The 26,144-nt window shown below is 55.3% G+C and overlaps 1 protein-coding gene across 3 annotated transcripts in view; it reads right to left on the bottom strand.

Annotated features, from left to right (window-relative positions):
- The window catches only part of SEPT9 (septin 9), a 180,701-nt gene that overhangs the window by 73,418 nt on the left and 81,139 nt on the right, over nt 1–26,144 (bottom strand). For all 3 annotated transcript variants that reach the window (XM_018063712.1, XM_018063713.1, XM_018063714.1), the window contains one exon: nt 5,814–6,455. In XM_018063712.1, coding sequence (XP_017919201.1) covers nt 5,814–6,455 — 642 coding nt within the window. The remainder of the gene's footprint in view (nt 1–5,813; nt 6,456–26,144) is intronic.

Below are 26,144 nucleotides of genomic sequence, written 5' to 3' on the forward strand. Positions count from 1 at the left end.
CTCAGAACCAGTAGGCCCATGGACCGGAGCCAGGACACGCCCAAGTACTCAGCAGGGCGCCAGTCTGGGGACACTCCACTCGTCACTCTGTCCCGTCACCCCGGCCTCTCCCACAGCCCCCAGTGAGCATCCAGAGACGGCAAAGAACCAGACCCACGAGTGAGCGGCCAGTGCCCGCCTTATAAGGCAGCCTCGGGGAAACTTGGCTGGTGGAGCCAGGGGGGTGGCTCCCGGGGGAGGCAGAGCCAGGAGCCTGCCAGGCAGACGTGGGTCTGGGTCCTGGGGCCCAGCCCCACCCAGAGCCACCCAGGCAGGGGCAGGGGAGCAGAGCAGGGACCTGGGAGAGGAGGCAAGGCCACTCCCACCCAGAGCCCAAGAGAGAAGCAAGAATGGAGGTACCAAGTCCACAGACAGGGATCATCAATCTCAGAAACCAAGAACTCAGCACGCCAGAGTTGAGTGGATCAGACCTGTGGGTTCTCAGTTGACCCAAAAAGTATCTGCTTGGTGCTTAGGGAGGTCCCATGGGGTCCCTGAAAGTCCCTGCATGGGAGACCATGAAAGGACCAGAGCAGAAAGAGCTGGGAAGCAGAGAGGTGTGAGCTACACAAGATGGTGAATCCACTTGGGGCCACCCTAGGCAGATGAACAGCAAAGACTCAGAGTGGACACAGATTTTATTAGTGCTGGACTTTAGGGAGGTCAATCTAGGAGTAACTCAGCTGAGGTCCCGGGAGACCCTGTCTTGCAACCATGTCACAGTCTGGAAGGCTTCCTGGAGGCGGAGGCAGAGGGCTGAGTCACAGCAGAGGGCGCAGCGCTCCCGATCTCTCTGATCCTTTGCCCCTGCAGCACCAGCTGCTCCCTGCCCCGGGGCGGGGATGGGGGTGAGGTGGGGGGCGGGGGGCACACAGAGAGCAGTCAGAGCGGGGCCTGCAGGGTGGGGGCTTCTGGGAGCTGCCAACCCAATTCCCCACCCCGCACCTATGGAAGAGTAGAAGGGGATGGGAGTGCCAGGTCTGCAGGACAGATGGACAGGAAGCGAGGCCAAGGTGCCTGGAGAGGCTGGAGAGACCAAAACCAGGGGAGGGGAAGGAAGGAAAAAACCGATGAAGCCTGAGAACAGGAACTAGGAGCGGGGCGGGTTCAGAAGCCCCAACAATAAATGCCAGGAACACCCCTCCATCGGGCCCTGACCTTTACCTGCACTTGCCCAGGACCTCAGGACTGGACGTACAAGGCCGAGCAGGTGAAGGTCGAATCCCCCAGTCCCCTGCAGGCTTTGCTTCCTCCTCCCAGTCCACGTCTCACCCTGTGTTACCTCCAGGCTCACCCCACAGTGACTTCTGAAGCGCTGTTTTAAATGGAAAGCATTCTCCCAAACAGACTCATCCAAGCCCTCACCTCCTCCAAACCCAAGCCTTGTTCCTCCACAGCATCTGCCCAACCCCCGCCTGCTTCAAATGCATCTAACAGTTCTCAGCCTGGGAGCACTGCCCTCAGGGAGCTGCCGACGCCCCCCCCACCCCGCCCCCGCCACCAAGCCTGTAAGACATGGAGGAGCAGGCTCAGCACACCTGTGAATTCACTCACAGGTACACATTCAACTGGCACATATACCGACCCCCAGGGCAGAGGACAGCCGCCCTGGCCCACGGACCTCTCCATGCAGAGCCTGACACCCATCTGCACAGAGGAGCTGTGGGTCCAGGGCTCCGGTACCCCGCTCAGACACTGAAATTCTTTCCCCTGGAGAAGCCACACAGCCCCAGCCCCGACACTAGGCTCCCCAGCACCTCTGGACTGGGGCCTCAGCCGGGAAGACTCCTCCCCACCCCTCTTTTCCTGGTTAAATCCCAGCAGTGTCTGCCACTGCAGGAAGACCTTCCTGGACGTGCCTGAGGCCCCACCCTGCCCACCCTGACGACAGAGGCCAGTGCAACCCTGAGCGGACACCCCCGGCCTGTCCCCCCTCCCAGAGTGGGACCACCTCCTTGGGTATCCAGGGCCAAATCTCATCAACAGCTGGATGGCTGACGACCGTCTCCCCAGTCACATCCTGTTTGACTCAGCTGAGCGTGAACACCTCACCCCCAGGAGCAAGCCGCATCCGGCAGCTAAGGCCCTGGACCAACAGAAGAGCAGGAGGAAACGGCCTCCCGGCCACTCCCCAAACACAGGCCATGTGTCCACACAGTGCCTGGGGGGTGGGGTGGCTCTGCAGGGTCACGTCTGGGGAGACGCAGACCCACACGGCAGGGCTGGAAGAGACCTCTGGTCCCTGCCGCCAGACTGTCGCCCAGCGTCACGGGAAATTCACAGTCAGCCCCTCACCCTACCCGACCCGCTCGGTCAAATGCATGCCTTGAGAAGGCGGCTGCTCCACCAACACCCCTAACCCTCACCCTATCACAAGCCCCCATCACCATGGGAAAATTCTCATTTAAAAGGGAAAGTTAGGGACCTCCCTGGTGGTCCAGTGGCTAATACTCCCTGCTCCCAATGCAGGGGCCTGGGTTCGATCCCTGGTCAAGGAACTAGTTTCCACATGCTGCAACTAACACCTGGGGCAGCCAAATAAATATACTGTGGTTTTTGTTTTTGTTTTTGTTTTAAGAAAGAACTTAGAGCAGAAATTAGAGATAGTTGTACACCCAAGATCACAGTAGCTTTTCTCACAACAGCCAAGCAGTACTAGGACACAGGTGTCCATCAACAATGGATGGATAATCAAATTACCAATGGCATTTTCCACAGAACTAGAACAAAAAATTTCACAACTCATATGGAAACACAAAAGACGCCAAATAGCCAAAGCAGTCTTGAGAAAGAAGAATCGAGCTGGAGGAATCAATCTTCCTGACTTCAGATTACACTACAAAGCTACTGTCATCAAGACAGTATGGTACTGGCACAAAAACAGAAATATAAACCAATGGAACAGATAGAAAGCCCAGAAATAAACCCCTGCACCTATGGGTACCTTATTTTTGACAAAAGGGGCAAGAATATACAATGGGGCAAAGACAGTCTCTTCAATAAATGGTGCTGGGAAAACTGGACAGCTACATGTAAAAGAATGAAACTAGAACACTTCCTAACACCATACACAAAGATAAACTCAAAATGGGTTAAAGACCTAAATGTAAGGCCAGAAACTATAAAACTCTGACAGAAAAATATAGGCAGAACACTCAATGATAAATCAAAGCAATATCCTCTATGACTCACCTCCCAGAGTAACGGAAATAAAAACAAAAGTAAACAAATAGGACCTGATTAAACTTAAAAGCTTTTGCAGCACAGCAAAGGAAATCAAGCAAGGTGAAAAGACAACCCTCAGAAAGCGAGAAAATAATAGCAAATGAAACAACAGACAAAGGGTTAATTTCCAAAGTATACAAGCAGCTCACACAACTCAATGTCAGAAAAACAAACAATTCAATCAAAAAGTGTGAAAAAGACCTAAACAGACATTTCTGCAAAGAAGACATACAGATGGCTAACAAACACATGAAAAGATGTTCAACATCGCTCATTATTAGAGAAATGCAAATCAAAACCACAATGAGATATCACCTCATATTGATCAGAATAGCCCTCATCAAAAAGTCTACAAACAATAAATGCTGGAGAGGGTGTGGAGAAAAGGGAACACTGTTGGTGGGAATGTAAATTGATACAGCCACTATGGAAGATGGTATGGAGATTCCTTAAAAAACTAGGAATAAAACCACCATATGACCCAGCAATCCCACTCCTAGGCATATACCCTGAGGATACCAAAACTGAAAGAGACCCACGTATCCCACTGTTCACTGCAGCACTGCTCACAATAGCTAGAACATGGAAGCAACCTAGACATCCATCGACAGATGAATGGATAAAGAAGTTTGGTACATATACACAATGGAATATTATTTAGCAACAAAAAGGAACTCATTTGAGTCAGTTCTGATGAAGTGGATGAACCTAGAACCTATTACACAGAGTGAACTGAGTCAGAAAGAGAAAGATAAATATTGTATTCTAACGCACATACACGGAATCTAGAACAATGGTACTGAAGAATTTATTTACAGGGCAGCAATGGAGAAACAGACATAGGGAATGGGCATGGGGAGAGGGGAGGGGAGGGTGAGATGTATAGGAAGAGTAACATGGAAACTTGCATTCCCATATGTAAAAGAGATCGCCAACGGGAATTTGCTGTATGGCTCAGGAAACTCAAACAGGGGTTCTGTATCAACCTAGAGGGGTGGGACGGGGAGGAAGCTGGGAGGGAGGTTCAAAAGGGAGGGGATATATGTATACCTTTGGCTAATTCATGTTGAGGTTTGATAGAAAACAACAAAATTCTGTAAAGCAATTATCCTTCAATTAAAAGAATTTAAAAAGGAAAAATAAGAAACAGGCTTTCAAAGGAATTTTCAAAACAATAAATATGTATCGAGTACCTACCAAAAAAAAAAAAAAAAAACAATGGATGGCTACGCAGTGAGGTCTATGCGTACAAAGGAATATTATTCAGCCTTAGAAAGGGAAGGAAATTCTGATACCTGCTGCAACATGGATGAACTCTGAAGACGTGCAAAGTGAAATAAACCAGACCCAAAAGGACAAATATTCAGGATTCCACCTACAGGAAGGACCCAGAGTAGTCAAACTCATAGAGACAGAAAGTGGGAAGGTGGGCACCAAGGGCTGGGGGTTGGGGGAAGGTAATGGGGCCAGAGATTCAGTCGGGAAGATGAAAAAGTTGTGGAGATGGATGGAGATGGTTGCACAGCAATACAATGTGTTAATATGCATGAACTGTACACTTAAACATGGCTACAATGGTCAATATTATACGTGTTTTACCACCATGAAAACAGTTTTTAAAAGGTTAATCAAAACCCCATAATGTTCTGCCTGTCCAACCCAAGGGACACTTATTGAACATTTACTGAGCTCCAAGGCCCAGGATTATAACTGGACCCAGCTTCCATCAGGCTCACAGCTCAGCCGGCACCTTAACACAGCCTGTGGGGCCAAGACCCTCATTGTAGGGCAGAGGGCAACAACGCTGTTTCATGGGACAGCATCACGTCCCCTGTGAGCTCCCTGTGAGCACAAGTCTGGGTCTGGACCCTCCAAGGACAGTAGCATGCCCTCAATCGCCTCCCAGCCAGCAGAAGAGCCCTGAACAGAGTCGTGGGCAGGAATCACGGGGCTCCCTGGCCTGGGACCCCTCCTGGCAGCCCTGAAAACCCTCGCATGCAGACATGAGGTGCTGTCATGCCCTCTTCGCGTCTGGTCACAACCCTCCCTCCTTTGGGAGGAAGACCCTCCAGGGCAGGAACCGCCCCCTCCCACCTCCCGCAGCCTCTGACCTGGGGGCACCTGCAGGGCACGTGTCACCCTTCTAGAAGCTGAGCCTGCCTCTCCAAGGCCCAGAGACCACCACCCACCAGGACCGAGAGAGCCTGTCCTGGGGTCTCACAGCCATCCCACCCCAGCATGAGCCTGTCCCGGTTCCTGCCCCCACATCCTGGGGTCGCAGCCATGGTTACACCATGACCCTGTTGACCAATTAAAGGGGGACCCTCACAACCCAGAGATTCTTTGCAGAGTCTAACTGAAATCCAACTTGCTGCATTGTGGTCCACTATGGGACAGAAAGAGCCCCCTAGTCCCTGCCCCTGAGATTTCAGAAGTATAAGCCACCCCTCAACTCAATATTCAGCTTCTTTCTCCAAGATTCCAAGGCAAAGCCAGCTCCCCACTCCCCAAGTCATCACAGCACAGGCGACTGGCACCTTGCTACTCACCCTCCTGGCTCTTGGGTGGGATCTCGGCCACGGGGGGCTGGGGCTTGGGATCCAGCCTGCTCTGCAGCTGAGACATCGGGGCGAGTTCTGAATTCTCCAGGGTCTGGGGTGGGATGGGGGAGGCGGGCCCCTCGGCTGGCTTGGGCACCTGGATCTCGACCCTCTTGGGGGCTGTGTCAGCAGCAGGGGCAGTGGGCACCTCGGGCATCTTAGAGGCGGGGGTCTCCATCCTCCGGTGGCCTGACTCCTGGGGCTTGACTATGGTGATCTCCGTCCTCCGGGGGGCGGGCTCCGGCGTCTTGTGGCCCAGCGCCTCGGCCCGCTTGAGCCCGAACCGGGATGGCCCAGCGGTGCCGGCGTTCTCTACCTGCTTGGACGAGATGTCGATGGAGATCTCGGTGCGCCGAGACACGGGCTCGGCCTTGGGCCCGGAGAGCTCGACCCTCCGCAGGGCGGCCTTGGGGGATCGCTGGCTCAGGGAGTCTACATGGCGGGCTGCAGGCTCTGAGTTCTTCACACCCAGGTCCTGGAATTTCTGTGTGGAGCTGGCCACCGAGGATCGGAGCAGTGGCGTCTGGACCCTCCGGGGTGGGGTGGAGTTGGGCGTCTCGACCTCCTCGACCTCAAAAGATCTTTTCAAGGCTGGAAGATAAAGCAAGGAGAAGGTGATGAGCTGACGGCTAGGGAACACCTGCAAACATCCTGCTAGCGGTTAACATGGGAAGGCAGCCGGCGGGGAGGCTGCAGCGATGGCTCTGTTGCACAGGGACAAGGGTGCAAGAGGGAAGACTCCTGTGCCCTTTCACCTCTCAGGAAGAAAAGGTGACAGCCCCATTCTACTAGGGGCTGAGGCACGAGCAGCCACGTGTTCTGGGAGAGACAGAAAAGACGGAAGCTTGGAGGACTTCTCTGTCCTGACAAGGCAGTGGCCCCACCAGCTGCATTTTCTATAAGGATGCTCCAGCTCAAGCGTGGATTTTTATTTCTTTCCTATCATGACCACCATTACCCTTCATCACCTCCACCCAACACAGACAGCATCAGCAAACACCACCACCACCAACAGATGGGAAAGTCAAAGTGTTGCTTGCCTAGTCATGTCTGACTCTTTGTGACCCCATGGACCACAGCCCACCAAAGATTTCTTTGTCCGTGGAATTCTCCAGGCAAGGATACTGGAGTGGCTTGCCATTTCCTACTCCAGAGGGTCTTCCCAACCACGGGATCGAACACGGGTCTCCCGCATTGCATGCAAATTCTTGACCGTCTGAGCCAAGGAAGCCCGTCAGATGGGAGATGCCCCTAAGAACAACAGCCAGCGAAAATCTCGATGGGAATGACGCCATCACATCAACATCAGCAGGAACAGCCAACGCTGGGACTTTTAACAACAGGCAAGGCACTGGGCTTACCATGCACAGCCACATTTGCTCCCTACCCTAGCCCCACGGTAGAAATAACGCTACAATCCCCCGATATGGATGGAGAAACTGAGGCCTGGGCACTTAAGTAATGTGCCTGGAAGCGTGGAGTGAGCGGCAGAGCCAGAAGACGCATCTACCTCCAAGGCCCAGGGTTCTAACCATATGGCTGTCGAGTTGGTGGACTAACAGAGATCCCGGCAAAGTCCACACCACTGTGGATTTCTCAGTCCTCGGCCCCGGCGGCATCTGCCTCCATCCTGTACTACTTGCCCCAGCCAGACCCAGGCCCATGTGGGACGCTGACCACCCAACTCCCACCCCACACACAGCCCGGCACTTCCGCCTGGCCCCCCGCCATCTCCACCAGGGTCCGTCCACTCCCTCCAAGGTGCTGGGGATGGTGCCCAAGAAGCTGCCAGCCCCATGGTCCCTGCAGCCTCACTGCAAACGAGAACCAGCTGCTCCTGGTTATAAAGACCAGCGCAGGAAGGGGCCCATGTGGCAGGAAGACTCACCAGCTCCTTCCAGCCTGGGCCCTCAGCGACCCACAGGGTCTCTCCCACCGCCTCCCCACCTCGCAGCCCCAGTAGCCCAGGATTACAGGGACCACCCTCCCTGCCATTTCCTCCCCTAATTCTCAGGGCCATTCTGAGCAGCCCCTCCTGCCAGTCTTCCTTCCTCCAAATTCCCAAAGAGCCTTCATCTCTCCTCTATAGACAGAACTTCCTTCAGAAGACCAGGGCGTGATGGGTGGCTAAGTGGGTGGGTGGCCAGGGGAGTGTGTGCTCTGAAGCACTGGATGTAAGAGGAAGCCAAGGGGACCCCAGACTCTGACACCCAACCACCAGTACTACCAGTTCCCCAAACACAGCACCCTCCGGGGGACCCTCTCTAAACCCTGGGTACACCTCCTTCTCGGTGGACAGAGGGCACAAAATCCTGGCTTGCAAAGCTCAACCCTCCCTGAGGCCAGGTAAGGACGACCAGAGAGGGAACTGCAGATTCGGGGAGAAATCTGGATCTTTTATTTTTTAATATGTAACCTCTTGATTTTTAAATGCTGGCACAAACGAAGCAAAACAACTTCCTTAAAAACGCTGTGCGGCTGAATAAAATCATATCCGTGGGCTGCAATCAGTCAGTGGGCCCCACTGTGACTTGACTTCACTTCCGCATTGATCAATTTCATGGCCAAGGGCAGCAGGGAAACCCCGTGCAGGGACCCCAACTTGGCATAGCTCTGCCTCTCACCGAGGGCTGTCCAGCAAGATACTGATGGGTGCAAACCACACATCCAAAGAAGCCTGAAGTGCCGGAGAGAGAGGTCAAGTAGCTGCTAAACTGGCCAGAAAGTCCAGGGCCAAGTGCCCGGAACTGTGATCTCTAGTGGTTCCCAGGGCCTCCCGTGACATCTGGTCTACCCCCGCCCCGAGAGCACTGTCCAAATTCTCCTCGATAGTGGCTCCTGTCTGTCTGTGAGCTCCCTGGAGGAGGGATCCATGCCCCACCCACCTCAGCACATGCATGTCCAGGACTCCTTGGTGTTAACTCCTTGGGGCTGAGTTGGGAAGAACAGGAACTAGGTGGGGTGAGGGCTCTTTGCCAGGTTTGCCCACAGGAATGAAACAACCTGTGAGTCCCGGCGAGGCCTGCGCCCCTGTTTGAAAGAGCCCCCTCCCTGCAGAGCCCATCTGAAAGCCCCTCCAACTGTGACTCACAAAAACCAAGACCCTGCACCAAAGCAAAAACCTCTCTGACCCAACCATCCACAGTTCCGCTTTGGCAACGAGTTGGAACCAGACCAGCATGTGCACAGATCACTGCTCCCCAGAACACAAAATCTCCACCACAAGCACACGCCTAGCCCCACCACCATCCTCTCCTTTCTCGGCTGCTCTTCCTGGCTTTGGTGTTTCTTTCCCACCACCATCCTCTCCTTTCTCCGCTACTCTTCCTGGCTTTGGTCGCTCATGCCACTCCCTGGCCCCATGCTATCGGCATGCTTAGCACTCAGCTCTATTATCCATCCAGACGTTCACTGCCCGGCACCGCCAGCCACCCTGGTTAGTCTAGTTCTCTCTGAGAAGACAGGGGCTGTTTCCACCATCAGGACGGTCACTGCTCAGCAAACCTCCAGGGCTGACGGGGAGTCCTTGATGGCTTATACCATGCCCACAAACAAGCACTCCTCTCCCCCCCTCCTCCGAGGATTCCAAGTTACCCCAAAGCCAGGCTCATTCTGCCTCCTCCCAGAGCCTGCCCAGGCCCCATGCAGTTCACAACACTCTCTCCTGTGTCATCCTGGTCACCCCCATCCGCTAGGACTGGGAAGAGCCGGGGTCCTCTCCTCCATTACACGAGCCAGCTCTCCACCCCTTCCTGGGCCTCGAGTGAGTTCTCTTCACAACTCAGAGGCCAGAATGGATCACAGGTTTGTAACTGTGGGCCTAGGGATGGCAGGCACCAGGACTTCAACCCCCATCTCACCCTGAGAAGTTGCACTTTGAACAGTGTCCCCTCAAAGATTATGTCCCAGTCCCAACCCCTAGAACTGAGAAAGTGACCTCCTTTGAAAAAAAAAAAAAGTCTTTGCAGATGTCACTAAGGCAAGGCCTCAAGATGAGATTGTCCTGGATTTAGGATGGGCTGTAAGTTGCATAATTCCCGGATGGTTCAGTGGTAAAGAATTCGCCTGCAATGCAGGAGCTTCAGGAGACCCGAGTTCAATCCCTGGGTCAGGAAGATTCCCCTGGAGGGGGAAATGGCAACCCACTCCAGCATTTTTGCCTGGGAAATTTCATGAACAGAGGAGCCTGGCGGGCTACAGTCCATGGGGTCACAGAGAGTCAGACACAACTGAGAGACTTAGCATGCACACACACTAAGTCCTATAAGTGTCTTTATCAGAGAAAGAAGAGGGGATGTTGAGACACACAGAGGAGAAGGTAACGTGATCACAGAGGCAGAGACTGAAGTGGCACAGTCAAAAGCCAACGATGCCTGAGCCACCAGAAGCAGGAAGGACTCTTCCCTAAAGCTGGCCCTGCTGACACCTTGATTTTGAACTTCTGGTCTCCAGAACCATGAGAGTCGATTTCTGTGTAAGCCATGCGGTTTGCTGTCATTTGTTACAGCAGTCACAGGAAGTTAACACAGGGACCATTAGACGGATGAAACCTCTGGGCTACAAGGTTGTCTGGGGCCCTTCCTGCGGGTGCTGTCACCCCGACTCTGCACCCAGCCCCAATCCAGCCCTGACCACACTCAACAAACGTCCCACAGCCAGACCGATGGAAGCATGGCCGAGCTCCAGAAAACTGCTCCATCAGGGACCCAGGAGAAGAAAAGCAGCCTCCTTTTTCCTTTCCTAGAATCACACGAAACCCCGGCTGGTAGGAGAAGTCATCACGGAATAACGTCGCTCTAGATTTACCCCAAAATATTCAGTGATGAAATCAAAGATCATTTTTTTTAAGGCAGACTCTGCAAGGGACGCCCCGGGAGCAGCTGTCTCTACACAGAGGATGTCGTGACATGATGAGCACCCAGCTGGGAAAAATTAGGAGGCGGCTTGTCACGAAGCTGGCAGGACAGGGTCCTCTAGTATCCCGTCCCCCATGGGCATCCTAGAAACATGCTCCAGTCCTGCCCACACACGCACAGCCACCTCTCCCTTCCCAGGGTCCAACTCTCCCTGCCAACATCCTCCATTTCCTCCTTGGAGAATGGGTATAACCCACCATAGCAGTGGGTATTTTTTTCACTTTACTCTTCTCTCTGCTCCCAGCGGAGAGGCAGGCAGCCCAGGGTGTCCACGTGTGGCCGTGGAAGCCAACAAGAGTGTTCAGGAGCTGGTCATTTTGCAGAATGGATGCCCCTAGGTGACCACATCTGATGACCAGCTGGCTGAGGGACTGATGGGCAGAAAGTGGCCTTTCAATGGACCAGGCCAGTGGGGAAGGGCATGAGGCTGCTTCCTCTCTTGCCTGCAGGATGTTAATGCCCCCAGTAGGCAGGCTAGAGGTGCCCAGCTGGACAGGATGAACACACCATTGCAGGGCACCTGACAAATATGGGACCAGGCTGTACTGGGAGGGTCCCCACACTGCCACTGGGAGGGGAAAGGACGGCCATCACCCACAGGACACGGGGGCCCACCCCTGCTCACACCATTCCCAAGTGAGTATGCCCCCTTCCTTCTTCTCGTGAATGCAAGACCCCCACCCCCAAAACCAGGCTTGAACCTCCCTTGCTCTCATAAGCTGTCCTTGGCCCCCACCCGCCCATCCCCACGTGCACAAGAGCCTGAAGACCCTTGGCCCACTTCTGGGAATTCACTCCCCAGGAAATGATCGAATCTGCACAAAGATTTATGTATGAGACGTTTGCATCAGCATTAAAACAGCAAATGCTGGAAACAATTCGAGTTTATGGAGATTTTCTGAACCCATGTGCCAGAGTCCTGCAAAGTCATCAAAATCATGGTTCTAAAGATGAGAAATGCTGAGCATACTGAGTAAAAATAGCAGAACAACCCAAGATGCGTGCACGGGCCTGACGTCGTCTCACACACGCACGCACGCGCACGCACACACACATGTGCCCGCACACTCGAGGAAAACAGCCATCTCTGGATGGAATTAAGGTGGCTGTTTAATTCATTACACTTTCCTGCCTTTTCCCAAGGTGCCTACGCTAATGCAGGTCACTTCATATTTTCAGGGGATAAAACTATCAACACTGCTCTTAAAAAACAAACCCTGCTAAGAAGAAGGGGAGGGTGTGGATATCCGCGCCTCTGGCCCAGCCTCTCCTGGTCCATCAAACACCTACAGTCTCGGCTGCCGGCTGCCTGCTGCACAGGCCCGGCTGCCTGACCAAATGCAAACCTCCCAGCATCGTGCCCGTGGGGGTCGGGGCGAGAGCAGCTTGGATCTGGGCCTGTTTAAGGAGGAATGCGCTGCAGACAAGAGGCCATTGTGAGGGCGCAGCTGTGAGCAAACCTCTCCTCAATCCGGAGCACTTCCTGGAGCACACCTCAGCCTGGGGAAGGGATGTGGGGCGAGCCCTACAGCCCTGCTCCAGGCTGGGACAAACGTCATGCAAAGAACAAGGTCAAAACCAAGGTCAGCTCCCGTGGGAGGAGCATCGTGGCCACTGCCACAGCTCAGGGGGTTCCGATCCCAGGCTCAGGCTCCAGAAGCAGCAGCCCCGGTCAATGTGAGTCTCTTCCGGGCGGCAGCAAAGCAAATTCTGTCCTGAGGTACAGCGGCCACATGGGAGCCAGGGTCAGACACCCAGGGAACCCAGGGTGCCAGGTGGAGGGCACCTCCCTGCTCCCTGGCCTGAGGCTGCAGAGAAAGACCACAGAAAAACCCATCAGAGTGAGTCTGGGGCATGTGAGACCGCTGGGGTGGACTCAGTTCCCCTGGTTCCAGTCTCCCATGGGGACCAGGAGCTGGCGCTGCAGCTGGGTGGACAAGCTCCCTCCAGGGCGGCAGAGAAGATGGAAGAAGAATCAATAGGCCAACGGATTGGTCCCTGAAATAACACTCCTGCAAAGGAAAGGAACCCAAGGCCACAATAGCAAGACATGATCCCAGCGAAAAACAAATTCACTGGGGAAAAGGGGGCTGGGCGGGGCCAGGGGGACAGTTCCAGGCAGAGGACAGGGCAGGACAGTGGCCCTGCATGCCTCGGATGAGCTGAGAGCAGGCCAGGTGTGGGGGCCTTGCAGCCTGGGCACACAGTGGGCTCCTGCCTCGGGACCAAATAAATGCAGAGGCTTTAACAAGGTGGCATGACCACTGTTACCTCTGGGCCTCCGCTTCTCCACGTGCCGTGTCTGCGATGCCCGGGGAAGCAATCACAGCTGTTGTTGGTATAATTACCATCTGTCTGTGCACCTCGGGGGTGGACACGGCTGCACGAGCCTTCCTTCCCCTGAGTCCATCACACCCACGGCCAGTATCTGCCCCTGGTGCCCACCTAGCGCCCCACACCGGGAAGGCAGGCAGGGAAAAGCACTCTTCCCCAGGAAACAGCCTTGGGGTGGTAACTGACAGGTAAGCACTCTGGGGTCCCCCAGCACCCCCAGTGGAGTCTCAGTGGGAGGGGGTGTCCTCCAGAAGTGAAACAGTCCAAAAGGAAGCGCTTAAAATAGACACCGTGGCCCAGCAGAGCCTGGGACAGGGACATCGGTAAACAGCAATGACAACGAGTGGCCCTGGGTTTCCCACCGAGAGACACGTTTGTTTAACAACGACCCAGCCAAAGTCCAAATAAAGGAAGAGAGGAGGCCCACCGCTGGCACCCACAGCTCTGGACCCTCCCTTGAGGCCTCTCCCCGGCCCTCCCCGAGCAGGCCTGGCTGGGCTGTGGGTCCAGACGTGGCCTAAGAACCTCGTCTGGCGCCAGCCCCATCCTGCCTCCCACTCCAGCTCAGGGTCCCGGGGGCCCGGCGTGGTGGCTGAGGACACTGGCCACCCTGGGCTTAGCTGCACACATGGCTGAGGGCAGCACACGGCCCCTGCTCCCAGCCCTGACCAGACACAGGCCTGCACCTCCGCACCCCTGTTCCACACTGGTGGCCTGCGCCCTCTGGGCTGGAGGACCCAGCTGAGCCACTTCCACTGAGCCCTGGGGGGCCATGCAGGGCAAGTCCAGTGCCCCCAAGAACTGCGGGTTCACCAGGTGCTCCAGAAACCCAGGCAAAAAGCGTGAGGTCAGCTTCTCAGTGTCTGTGTGCTAAGTCATGTCCAGCTCTTTGCGACCCCATGAACTGCAGCCCGCCAGGCTCCTCTGTCCATGGGATTCTCTAGGCAAGAAAATTGGAGGAGGTTCCCACGCCCTCCTCCAGGGGATCTCCCTGACTCAGGGATCAATCTTGTGTCTTCTCTGTCTCCTGCATCGGCAGGCAGGTTTTTTTTCCACTAGTGCCACCTGGAAAGCCCCCAACCTCTCCACTCCTCTCAATTAAGATTTTTTTTTTTAATGTGGACCATTTTTAAAGTCTGTATTGAATTTGTTACAATATTGTTTCTGTCTTATATTTTGGCATTGGGTCTAGAGGTATGTGTGGGGTCTTAGCTCCCCAACCAGGGACTGAACCCACATACTCCGCACTGGAAGGCGAAGTCTTAACCACCGGACCGCCTGGAAGATCCTCCCCCAACAATTTGAGGACCGTCTTTTCCTTCGGCTGTTAGGACATGGGCACTCTGGGGTGCGTTCTTGCTCTTCACACTCTCCCCCGGGGGAGGCCTGGCCCACCGCCCGCCCTGGAACAGCGACGTGCGAAGGAGGTCGGCTGTGCCCGCCAGCTGGGTTGCCTAGTTGGGCCAAGAGAAACAGCAGGCCCCCTCCTCCTCCCCCCATAGGCTGCCACTCACCACAGGGACACCCTCCACAAAGCCCTTCCCGCCCATGATGCCTCCAGGCACTGGAAAGAGTGCAGAGGTGACCCTGGCCCCTCAACTCAAGACACGAACAAGAACCCACCTACGACGGGCAGGGAGCCCAGTGGCAGCTGTGGTCAACAGCCAGCCCTCGGATTCCAGACCCTCTTCTTAATCCCCAATTCATCACATTAATTTCTCCCTGGAAAAAGCTCTCTCCACGCTGGCAAGCAAGGACACAGGCAGAACCTGCCCTCCCCAGCCCAGCTACACAGTCTAATCCACCTAGAATGGATCCTGCCTGATGCCTGTAGAAGGGCATCCAAATCTTAAGCTGTCTACAGAGGACACTGGTCCCACAGTGGCCCCCTGGACAGTATGTCTGAGTCTTAACTCTGGCACCTGTGGAAGTGATGTGGAAAAAGGGTCCCTGGCCTTCCCAGGTGGCACTAGTGGTGAAGAACCCACCTGCCCATGCAGGAGACATAAGACATGAGGGTTTGATCCCTGGAAAGACCCCCTAGAGGAGGGCATGGCGACCCACTCTAGTATTCTTGCCTGGAGAATCCCATGTGCAGAGGAGCCTGGTGGGCTACGGTCCACAGGGTCGCAGAGTCGGACGTGACTGAAGTGACTTAGCATGCATGCTTAGCACACAGATGGACTGAGGGTAGACTCTCAAGGTGAGACCATCCTCGATGAGGTTGGGCCCTGAACCCGGACAGGTGTCCTCATAAGACACAGAGAAGGAGATGACAGAGAAGCCACGTGAAGATGGAAGGGTGCACCCACAAGCCAAGGACGCCGCGGATTCTCGTCGGGGAGGGGCCTGGATGAGACCTTTCCTTGGAGTCTCCAGAAGGAACCAGTGCCGCCCACACCTGACTTCCGGCCTCTAGACCCGGGAGAGAGCACATTTCTATCGCCTGAAGCGGTCCCCGCTCCGGGGCACTTGGCAGCCGCAGAAGGAGGACCAAGAACAGGTCTTTCGGCTGCCACGGCCTCTCCATTCAGCCTCCTCAGCCTCTGTTGATGCGGAAGCCACGTCCCGCATGGCCTCACCGGCTCTGGCGGGGCACACGGGCACCCTGGAATCGGACAGGCTGGCAGGAAGGCCCTCTCCCCTCTCGGCCTGCGCCAGCCGCCAGCTCAACTCCGGCCCTTCACAGATGCCAATGCCTTGGCCCAGTGACCGGTTCCTGCTGCTAGCTGCCACCCCCAGCCAGCCTCTGAGCCTCCCCACACCATCTTCCTGGGGCAGGGCCACCTGGACGTCCAGCCTCCCAGGACGTCCCCACTCGCACCTGTTGCTTCACTGTCCTCAGTCAGTGCACCCTGTTCTCTCCCAACAGAGTTCCCATCAAGGCAACAAGTTCAACCAGCTAAGGTGGGTTCATTACCTGTGTTCCCCTCCCACCCCCCTGCCAACAGAGAAGGGTCCTGGGTGAGGGCTCTCAGGGTCAAGGAGCCGCCTGAGAGGAGAGACCCTGGTAGGCATCGTGGGACAGCCACGCAGCCACGTAGCAACTTCTGCTTCAAGAAATTCCTCTCTACAGAGCAAAACCACAACAAATGCTACAAAGAAGCCACTTGGGGCCTCTTCCCACTCCGGCCATCTCCCAGTTGGTTCCCCATGGCTCTGGCGACATCGGGGTCATTCCAGGCCGACTCTAACAATCACCCTAAGACACTGCACTTCCTTCTTTCCATAGTAAAATTAAAAGTTACGGGAACGTAAGTGCATTCAGACCCATTGTCCTCGCCCTCTGAGGCCAGCTGTGAGCTCTACTCTGCAGAGAGAGGACAGACAGAACGGGGCCAAAGCTACACGCAGAGATGCGGGCAGACAGGTGAAGAATATCCTGACCCGGGTGGGGACTTGGGAGGGGGGCGGTGAACCCAGGCTTCCCGAAAGGCCAAAGAAGAGGGTCTAGGTGCGGCCCTGCCTGCAGGGGACCAGAGGGGACAGAGGACCTTTCTGGCCTCCGTGGGTCAAAGGTTCCCTGATGAATGGCAGCCGAGGAGGACAGGAGGCAGCCCCTGAGAGGAGACTGAGGTCAAAACCTGAAGCCACAGGCTGCAGCCCGAGGGCTCAAAGGCTACCGGGCCCTTTAATGCACACACCCCTTCCCCGCTGCCCCAGACGCCCCGAGGGGGTCCTGTCCTGCACAGAGAACTGAGGAGCTGCTTCCAGGTTGGAGCACAGCCCCTCCGCTGACCAGAGGGTCCCATGGAGGGCTGTTCCCTGGGTGCTCCCCCAGCCACCCCCACCCACGGAGCAAGAATCACCCCGTCCACAAAGAGCCTGCGGACAAGCTGGCCTGCTCACAGCAGTCCATGACAGCGCCGATTCTTCCCCACGACTGGGCAGGGGGCAGGGCAGCACCCAGAGACCCCGGTCAGTCTCAGCTCCACGGCCCAGGGCTGCTAGGGTGGCGGTCGCTGTGATGGCTCCTCCCAGCGAAGCTCCAAGTCCCCTTCTCTGTTCTCAGCCCAGAGGGGGTTGGTCATTCCCCAGCCAGCGGGCAGAGGAATCACCCCACTGACTACAGCAGGAAATGGTAGAAACACTTTAAAAATGCAACAACAACAAAAAATCCTAATACCAGGGTCTGCTGGGCCCAGGTGGAGCCTCCATTAATCACGCCAGAGGGGCAGATGGAGCTCTGCAGTCTCTGGGCTGTGGCCTGGCGGGGGCAGGCAGGTGCTGCCCAGGCCCATATGAGCTCCGGCCTAATTACAGGGGACAGTGACCCGAGGAGCAAAGTTCAGGCCCCGGTCAGGGCAGCACCCAGGAGTCCAGCTGCTCCCCCAGGCCTCCCAAGGAATGGAGTGGGTCACAGCTCATGACCCCAGACTGGCCGAACTGGGCTGGGCAAGAGGAAGGTGTCTCAGTGAACACAAAGTCCTACAGGCTTCAAGGCTGACTCATGGGTTCAGGGCAACCTGGTCTCTACACTCAAGGACAGGGTGAGCTTGGTTGGGGGGAAGGTTGGCAGAGAAGGAGGAGTCCAGAAAACCAGGAGGAGGAAGTGGGTTTGTAGAGTGAGACAGGCCACAGCTGGACCCCGAGAAGATTCTGGAAGGGGCTCCTAGGGGCTACCCAGATGTTCCAAAGAGCTCTGGTGGGGGCTGAGTGAGGCCGCCTCCAGGACTCCCCTTACTGGGCACTCACCAGAGACAAGCTCCTGGCTAACGCCACTCAATTATCTGGAACTTGGAGAGAACCCTTGTGGCTCAGTGGTAAAGAATCTGCATGCAGTTCTGGGAGGCCCAGATTCGATCCCTGAGTTGGGGATATCCCCTGGAGGAGGAAATGACAACCCACTCCAGTTTTCTTGCCTGGAAAAATCCATGGACAAAGGAGCCCGGTGGGGCAGCAAAGAGTCAGACACGACTGAGCAACTAACACTTCTCACTTTCACTGAAGACCTAAAGCAAGCCGGGCACAGCCTCCAGGCTGGGCTGTACCACTGGGCAGAGGATCAGGAACGGGGTGCCATCACCTTCTGGGGACACAGATGAGGAGTCTGAGACCCAGGGAGGCCTTCGATCACTCAAAGTCATGCCATTAAGCCCATCTAAGGGTGGTCTCTGGATCCACACCCTCTGCTGCCAGACACTCTGCTGCCCCTAAGGTCGGCCAGTGTATGGGGCAAGGTCGGTGGGTGTTCTAACTCCCAGAAGCTGTGCACGTGCCCTTATTTGGAAAGAGGGTTTCTGAAGATGTAATTAAGAGCCTCGAGAGGGACTTCCCTGGTGGCTCAGTGGCTAAGACTCCATTGTCTCAATGCCGAGGGGCCAGGTTCAATCCCTGTCAGGGAACTAGATCCCACATGCCACAGAAAGATCCTATGAGCTGCAACTAAATAAATAAATATTAAATAAATATATATATATAAATATATAAGAGCCTCGAGATGAGATCACCCTGGATTTAGGGAGGAATCTGCCTACCGATGCAGGAGACGCAAGAGATGTGGGTTCGAGCCGTGGGTCAGGAAGATCCCCTGAAGAGGAAATGGCAACCCACTCCAGTACTCCTGCCTGGAGAATCCCATGGACAGAGGAGCCTGGCAGGCTACAGTCCATAAGGTCTCCAAGAGTTGGACACAATTGAGCGTGCAAAATCTGAGTGAGGGTCCCTCCTAAGAGCAGAGACAGAGAGACAGGGAGCAGACTGGAGGGATGCTTCCACCAGCCAGGGCACCAAGGTCGGCGGGACCCCACAGAATCTGGAGGAAAGGCTGAGCAGAAGGAACCAGCCCTGCCCACACCATGAATCGGGAATTTCTGGGCTCAGAACCCTGTGTTAAGCCCCCAGGCTGCGGTCTCTACTGTAGCCACAGGACACCTACAGGCTCCCTCTGACTCCCAGCCCCTTCCTGGTCTTTGCACCCCGCCTCCCTGAACTGACCATGCAGCTGTTCTGTCCTTCTGTGGCTCCATCCAGGGGCTGCCCAGCCCAGGTTATCAGGCAAGCACCTGCTTATGCTTTTCTCTTTACATTTGTTCTTTGAGCCTCTGAGTGTTTTCTGGCCAATACAAGCTTAAGGAAAACCTCCCTAAGGACTGAACAGACCTGTTTTCTGAGCAGGGCGGGCACTGTACCCTGGGCATCCTTGGAGGTGACCAGCCTTAAATGTGACCCCTAAGGTATCCTCCTGTCCCCTGCACTTTCTTCTCAAAAGAGCCAGTGTGGAAGCCTTCAGCCACAGTTGCAGGTGGACAGATAAAGTGCCCCCCAACCTTTCACAGAGCCACACCCTCAAAATAGACAACTTCTCAAGTCTGCTTCTGGCCTGCGGGAGAGGGAAAAAATGAGAGCTGTACACAGTGAACTCGAAACCCTCCGTGCCAGAGACCGCTCTGGGAGACCCACCCCCGCCCCCACCACCCAGCACCACCAGCTCCACCAGCTCAGCCTGATAACCTCTGACCTGCCTGCCGGCCATGCGGGGGCCAGGCTGCCAATCAGTACCTCCCTGATTCCCACCCTAAGAAGCCCCCAGAAAGACAGGCCCTTCCAGCCACAAGCGGCAGGGACCAGGACGCAGGGAGAAGGAGAGGGCCCTCTCATACACACACCAAGAAACTTCCCAGGTCCCCTCCATCACCAGAGACACAACCTACCCAGCCTGAAAGCCCCTCGGTTGGGGGAGGTCCAGAGCAGCAGAGAGAAAACGCCTCCAGGAAACAGAGCTGCAGGCAAGAGTAATTCCTTTCTTAACTGAAAATGGAGAATTTCAGCCAAGTTGTCCTCAGCAGAACTGCTGGGTGTAGGAGGGTCTGAGGGGGAGGGGGCGTCTGTGCAGATGACCCAGAGCTGGGGGCTGCTGGACGATGCATGGAGTTGTCACGAGTCACCTCTACACACTGCCTGAGCTAGGCAGCGGACCCCTCTAGCCTCAGCACACTGGTCTCTTCCAGCTGGGACACCCAATGACCCCATGAGGGCGACCTTGGGGGCTGCCACCAGCTCCAAGTTTCTCTCATCACTCCTGCAACCACAGGCTCAGTGATTCCGAATACTCAGCAGAGCTGGAGGGGCCGGGAGAGGCCACCTCCCCTCCTAGTCTGAGGTCGAGGACCGAGGCTCCGGCCACAGTCCTCTGCAGCCGAACATGCCGCTGCCAGCGCTGTCTGCAGAACTGGCCCCACAGCCTGCGTGTTTGGGCTTCACTCCACTCAGCACTCCAATCTACAGCCGGAAAGAGTCAGCGGGACCCAGGGGTCCTGGCTCGGGCACCATCAGCCAAACGAATAGGCACTTTGAGTCTCTCAAACTGGGGTGGGAAGTTGCGTTGGGTGAGTTTTCTTTTTGACAATGAACCTTAAAAAATAATATCTATTGCTCTTTTCCTTACTCTAAAAGCAATACAGAAAGTGTATCTGCAATGCAGAAAATCTGCAAAACACAGAGAAACAAAGCAAAAAATACCTATCAACCCACGACCAAGATAAGCACTATCAATATTCTGGCAAACATCCTTCCAGTCTTTTCACTGCATGCGTATTTGTAAAGCAGGCTCACGGAGAGACACAGCCTTGGGCCTTTCTCCTGCAGCACCAGGTAGCCTGCATCGCCATATATTCTTGCATTTGTGCTCCAAATTCCTTTGCGGTTCTAAAGTTCTGGTTCCAGATCATTCTCAGCTCTAGCTGACAATCAGAATCATTTCCAGAGCTTGTCAGAAGACAGATTACTGGTCCTCGCTTCCTAGAGCTCCTGTCAGGAGGGCTGGGTGGGCCTGGCACCCCAAGACTGTCTGGGGAGAAAGTGAGCAAGGACGTCTGCCCTCTGGTGGGCTCACAAGCCTCCTCTCCATGCCCCTCCTGGGAATCCTACAAGGATGACATCTAGGCATCCAACCCTTCCGGAGGCAGCCCCACCATCCCCCGAAGGCACCCAAGATCTCTGTCCAGCTTCAGTGGCCACCACTCAGCCCCTGAGCCGGTCACAAACCAAAGGACACACTGGGCACTGCTAAGGCAGAGGTCCATGGGATGAGGGGGCGTGTCAGTCACAAGGCCCCCAGATCTGCCCAGGGCCCCTAGCAGTATCCCCTTAGAGAAGATTGAGAGGGACCTCCCTGGCGGTCCAGTGGTTAAGACTTTGCCTTCCAATACAGGAGGTGCAAGTGCAATCCCCGGTCAGGGGGCTAAGATCCCACATACCTCCCGGCCAAAAAATAAAACCATAAAACAGAAGCAATATTGTGACAAACTCAATAAAGACTTTAAAAATGGTCCAGATCAAAAAAAAGAGAGAGAGAGAGAGAAGGTCGAAGCCGCCCAGGGCCTCCATACTAACTCACCTGCTCCAGGAAACAGGCAGAGAGAGGCCCAGTGCTGGCGTCCAGGGTCCCAGCCAGCCTCCCTTCCCCTCGACTCCCAGAACAGCCATCATGTTCCTCCCAAAAGACCATCACCATCTTGCGGCCAGGAGCCAAGCTCGTCCGTCCACGTCGGGCCCTGATGCAGAGTGTGTTCCCCCAAATTCATAGGCTGAATGCTCTCCCTCAAGGTGATGGGGCCTTAGAGGTAGAGCCTTTGGGGGTGCTGAGGTCTTGAGGGTGGAGCCCTCATGATGGGATCAGCACTCTTCTAAAAGAGACCCCAGAGAGCTCTCTCTCCCCTTTTGCCCTGTATCGGCACGGTGAGAATATGCTGTCTGCGAACCAGGAAGCCACCGCCAGACAATGAATCTGCCAGAGTCTCGACCTTGGACGTCCAGCCTCCAGAACTGAGAGAAGTAAATGTATGCTATGTAAGCCCCCCAGTCTGTGGTCTTTTTGTTACTAAGACGAGGGCCTGGGACCAAGCCTCATGTGACTTACGAGCCTCTAAGAAGTGCTTATTGCCTTGACGGTGCTCACCACACACCAGGCACAACCCTAAGGGCTTATTCACCTCCCAAGATCTCCAGATGAGCTATCTGCCTCTCGTCCCCATTTTACAGATGGGAAACTGAGGCACAGAGAGGTGAACAACCAGCCGAACATCCCAGCACGGGTGAGGTGAAGTCAGACTGAGCCAGCATGTTAAACCATCACACCACGCTACCTCCACACCCCACCTCGCCCCCTAAAAGTCAGACTCTCAGTAACTGTACAGCACCGGCTACAGGCCACACCAGCACAGCACCTGTATTGTACTGAGCCTCAGACGCACACCTGCAGGATGAGCCCTGTGATTCCAGCGTCACTAATGTGGTCACCAAGCTGGAAAGAGATGAGGCCAGGATATGAACACAGGCAGCCTCTGCCAGACCCCAAGCTCTGGCCCACTGCTAGGTAGACTGCGATTTCCATTCTGGCCAGGCAGGGTCAGCCCAGGAGGCAGCCCAGGTGAGAACCGGGGCACAGTGCACCAGGGTCTCCCTTCCAGTGTGGCCTCGGGATACCCGTAACCTTCATGACTTGCCCATCTTGCTGCCTTCCAGGAGGACCAAGAGCCCTTGAATACAGAGTGCCCAGCCTGGGGCCTGGCACGTCGAAGGTGCTCAAGACAGAGACGGTTACAAAAATCAAGAACCAGCACCATCAGAGGAAGTGCCTGTGAGTGAAAGGGGAACAGCTGGAAGGGCCGGGACTTGGATCAGAGAACAAAAAATTCGGGAGGGAGGCTGGAGCCCAACAGCTGGCTCTGGGGCAGCTGCTCGCAGGAGCCCAGCTCCATCACGTAAATATTAGGAGATGCAAATATCTGAGCACCCCTCCCAGCCCAGCTTCATGGGGAGGCTGCAGCCAGGGCAGGGGCAAGGTCTCCCCCTTCACTGGTGTCCCCACCCCTCCCCCAGCTGCCCCCAAACTCCTCTACCTGGGCAGGAGCTGGGGTGGGGGCAGCCACCAGGAGGGAGGGGACACAGCCCCATCTGCCCCCTCTCCTCTGCACGGGGCCTGCAAAGGGGTGAATGAATGAGCGCCTTCCCCATCTCGTCCCCTCCTCATTGCTTCTTTTGTAGTTTAGCAGGAAAGTAGAGCAGCCCCTCCCAGAGAAGGCAATGGCACCCCTCTCCAGTACTCTGGCCTGGAAAATCCCATGGACGGAGGAGCCTGGTAGGCTGCAGTCCATGGGGTCGCTAAGAGTTGAACACGACTGAGCAACTTCACTTTCACTTTTCACTTTTATGCATTGGAGAAGGAAATGGCAACCCACTCCAGTGTTCTTGCCTGGAGAATCCCAGGGACTGGGGAGCCTGGTGGGCTGCCGTCTATGGGGTCGCACAGAGTGGGACACGACTGAAGCGACTTAGCAGCAGCAGCAGCGGAGCAGCCCCTTCAGAGGTCTTTCTGATGGAATCCCGGAGGGAAAAGCTCGCCACTCCAGACCCACCACCCTCGCTACAGAAACACATCATGTGCCCCTCTTCCACCTGGACTAGATGCACCATCCAAGTCTTTCCCCGCAATCTGACCAGGAGGAAAGCTGGAGCCTGAGCTCCTCCACACCCCGACCTATGTCTGCAGGCACTGCCCCCTCCCACCACCCTCTGCCTCAATGCCAAGGGTACCTGCGCCAGATGTGGGCATAACACGGTCTTCCAAACCAACTACACAGGCAGAAATCGCAACAGGAGGTAGCCAGCACCATCTGCCTGGAGACCCTGCCTGGTAAACTCCTACCCAGGACTCTGCTTGGTGTCCCTTCCTCCAAGAAGCCTTCCTGAACCTACCCCTCTCCTGGGCTCATGCCTGGAGCCCCAGAATGGAGAACAGAACTAGCACTTAGCTGGCGCCCACGGTTAACTGTTGAGTAAACAAACGAATGAGCTGGCTGCCTCTCCCATCCAGGCCATCCTCCTCCCAGCCCACCAGACACAGAAAGATTCTAGCACTTACTTCATTTTTGAACTGAAGGCAAAAAAAAAAACCCAAATCCAATTTCTTTACAGAGCACTCCTCCCCTGACTTGTGATGGGGGACAGGAGGCAGGGGACAGCGGAAAAGGCCGCCCCTCTGGGCCTGGGATGGAGCCAGGAAAACTTGTATGCTTTTACTGTAGATGATATCGGTCTCCGGGGACTCAGGGCAGGGGCCTGGCCTGCCCCTTAGAGGGAAACTGCCCACCCACGTGGAAAGGAGGGCCAGAGAGCCCTGCTGGGGGCTGGCTTTCTGCACCCAGGGAGGGGCCGGCCAGGCTCCAGACTGAGGTCCTGCCTAGGAGAGTCTGGAGAACCGGCAGCCTGCTGGCCACTGACGGTCAGAACCAGAAAGTTTTCTATCTCACCGAAGACAGGGGAGGGGAGAAGGTGAGGTGGCCAGAATCTGGGCCACTCTGCCTGGGACACCACTCCTTCTTCCTGCCAAAAAAAAAAAAACCGAGGCCATTCCACAGGTGAACTTCCCGAAGGCAGAGGGGGTGGTCGCTGTTCCAGTGTCTCCCTTTCCATTCCCATGGGGACCCTCAGCCACAGTCTCCCACTTGGAGGTGCTTCCCACATGGAGGTCCCCCCCACATGGAGGTCCCCAGGGGACAGTCAAAAGCCCACGGCCAGAGGAGCCATCAGCCTGCACTCCTTGAAAGGCAGGGGAGGGCTGTGGGTTTGACAACTAGGAAGCTGGATTAGAAACTCAGAGTAAGTGCCTGTGACTGGTCATAAAAGACCAGACACCGGCTGCAAAGAGCTCACAGTTCCAACCCCTCCTTGAACAAGCAAGGGAAAAACCAGCCCCAGGAACTCCCAGCTCAGACTTGCTAAGACCCAGGCAGCAAGGCAAACTCAACTCCCTATCCCTGCCCCATCTCCCGAAAGAGCCACGTAAGGCCCCCCCAGGGTGGGGTGCCCATGCTCCCCCTATTTGTACCCAGGGGGACATCCATCAAACCCCTAGCCAGACAGTCCCTCAGAGGCTGCAGTAACCAGAGGACGTGTGGGGGGCGGGGGGGAGGAACCAGTCACCTCTCCTGCCTCCCCTCCCTCATCCCACCTGGACCCTCCTGGAGGTGTTTGAGGGCAGGGCTCCCGATCTTGGGGACAGAAACACAACAAGCTCTAAGCCATGCACTGGGAGGGCACGCTAATGTGTTCAAGGCCAGGTCCTTCGATTTTCTTAATTTTGCATCTCGGGGCAGAGATGGGTTTCCCCAGATGGCCCGGAGACTGGGAACAGAAAAGGCTGGAGACTGCGGGGCTCAGCATTCCAGGAGGGATTGTCAGACTCAGAAATCTGAGAGAGAGGGTCAACCGAGAAAAACCACGCAACACAAAAAAGAAAGAGGTTGCCCAGAATGGGAGAAAATAATTGCAAATGAAGCAACTGACAAAGGATTAATTTCCAAAACATACAAGCAACTCAGCAGCTCAATATCAGAAAACTAAAACAACCCAATCAATAAAATGGGCAGAAGACCTGAACAGACATTTTTCCAAAGAAGACACACAGATATCTAATAAACATGTGAAAAAATGCTCAGTGTCATTACTGTTAGAGAAATGCACATCAAAATTATTAACACAATGCAGTACCATCTTATACTAGTCAGAATGGACATTATCAACAACAACAAAAACCTACAAACAATAAATACTGGAGAGGATGTGGAGAAAAGGGAACCCTGTTGCACTATAGATGGGAATGTAAATTGATACGGCCACTATGGAGATCAGTAAAGAGGTTTCTTTAAAAACTAGGACTAGAACTACCATCTCTCAGTTCAGTCGCTCAGTCGTGTCCAACTCTATGCGACCCCATGAACCGCAGCACGCCAGGCCTCCCTGTCCATCACCAACTCCCAGAGTCCACCCAAACCCATGTCCATCGAGTCAGTGATGCCATCCAGCCATCTCATCCTCTGTCATCCCCTTCTCCTGCCCCCAATCCTTCCCAGCATCAGGGTCTTTTCAAATGAACTACCATATGACCCTGCAATCCCACTACTGGGCATATACCCTTAGAAAACCACAATACTAAAAGACACATGTACCCCAATGTTCACTGTAGCACTGTTTACAATAGCCAGGACACAGAAGCAACCCAGATGTCCGTCGACAGGTGAATGGATAA

Source organism: Capra hircus, chromosome 19 (genome assembly GCF_001704415.2).
Source record: "Capra hircus breed San Clemente chromosome 19, ASM170441v1, whole genome shotgun sequence".
Taxonomy (NCBI): domain Eukaryota; kingdom Metazoa; phylum Chordata; class Mammalia; order Artiodactyla; family Bovidae; genus Capra; species Capra hircus.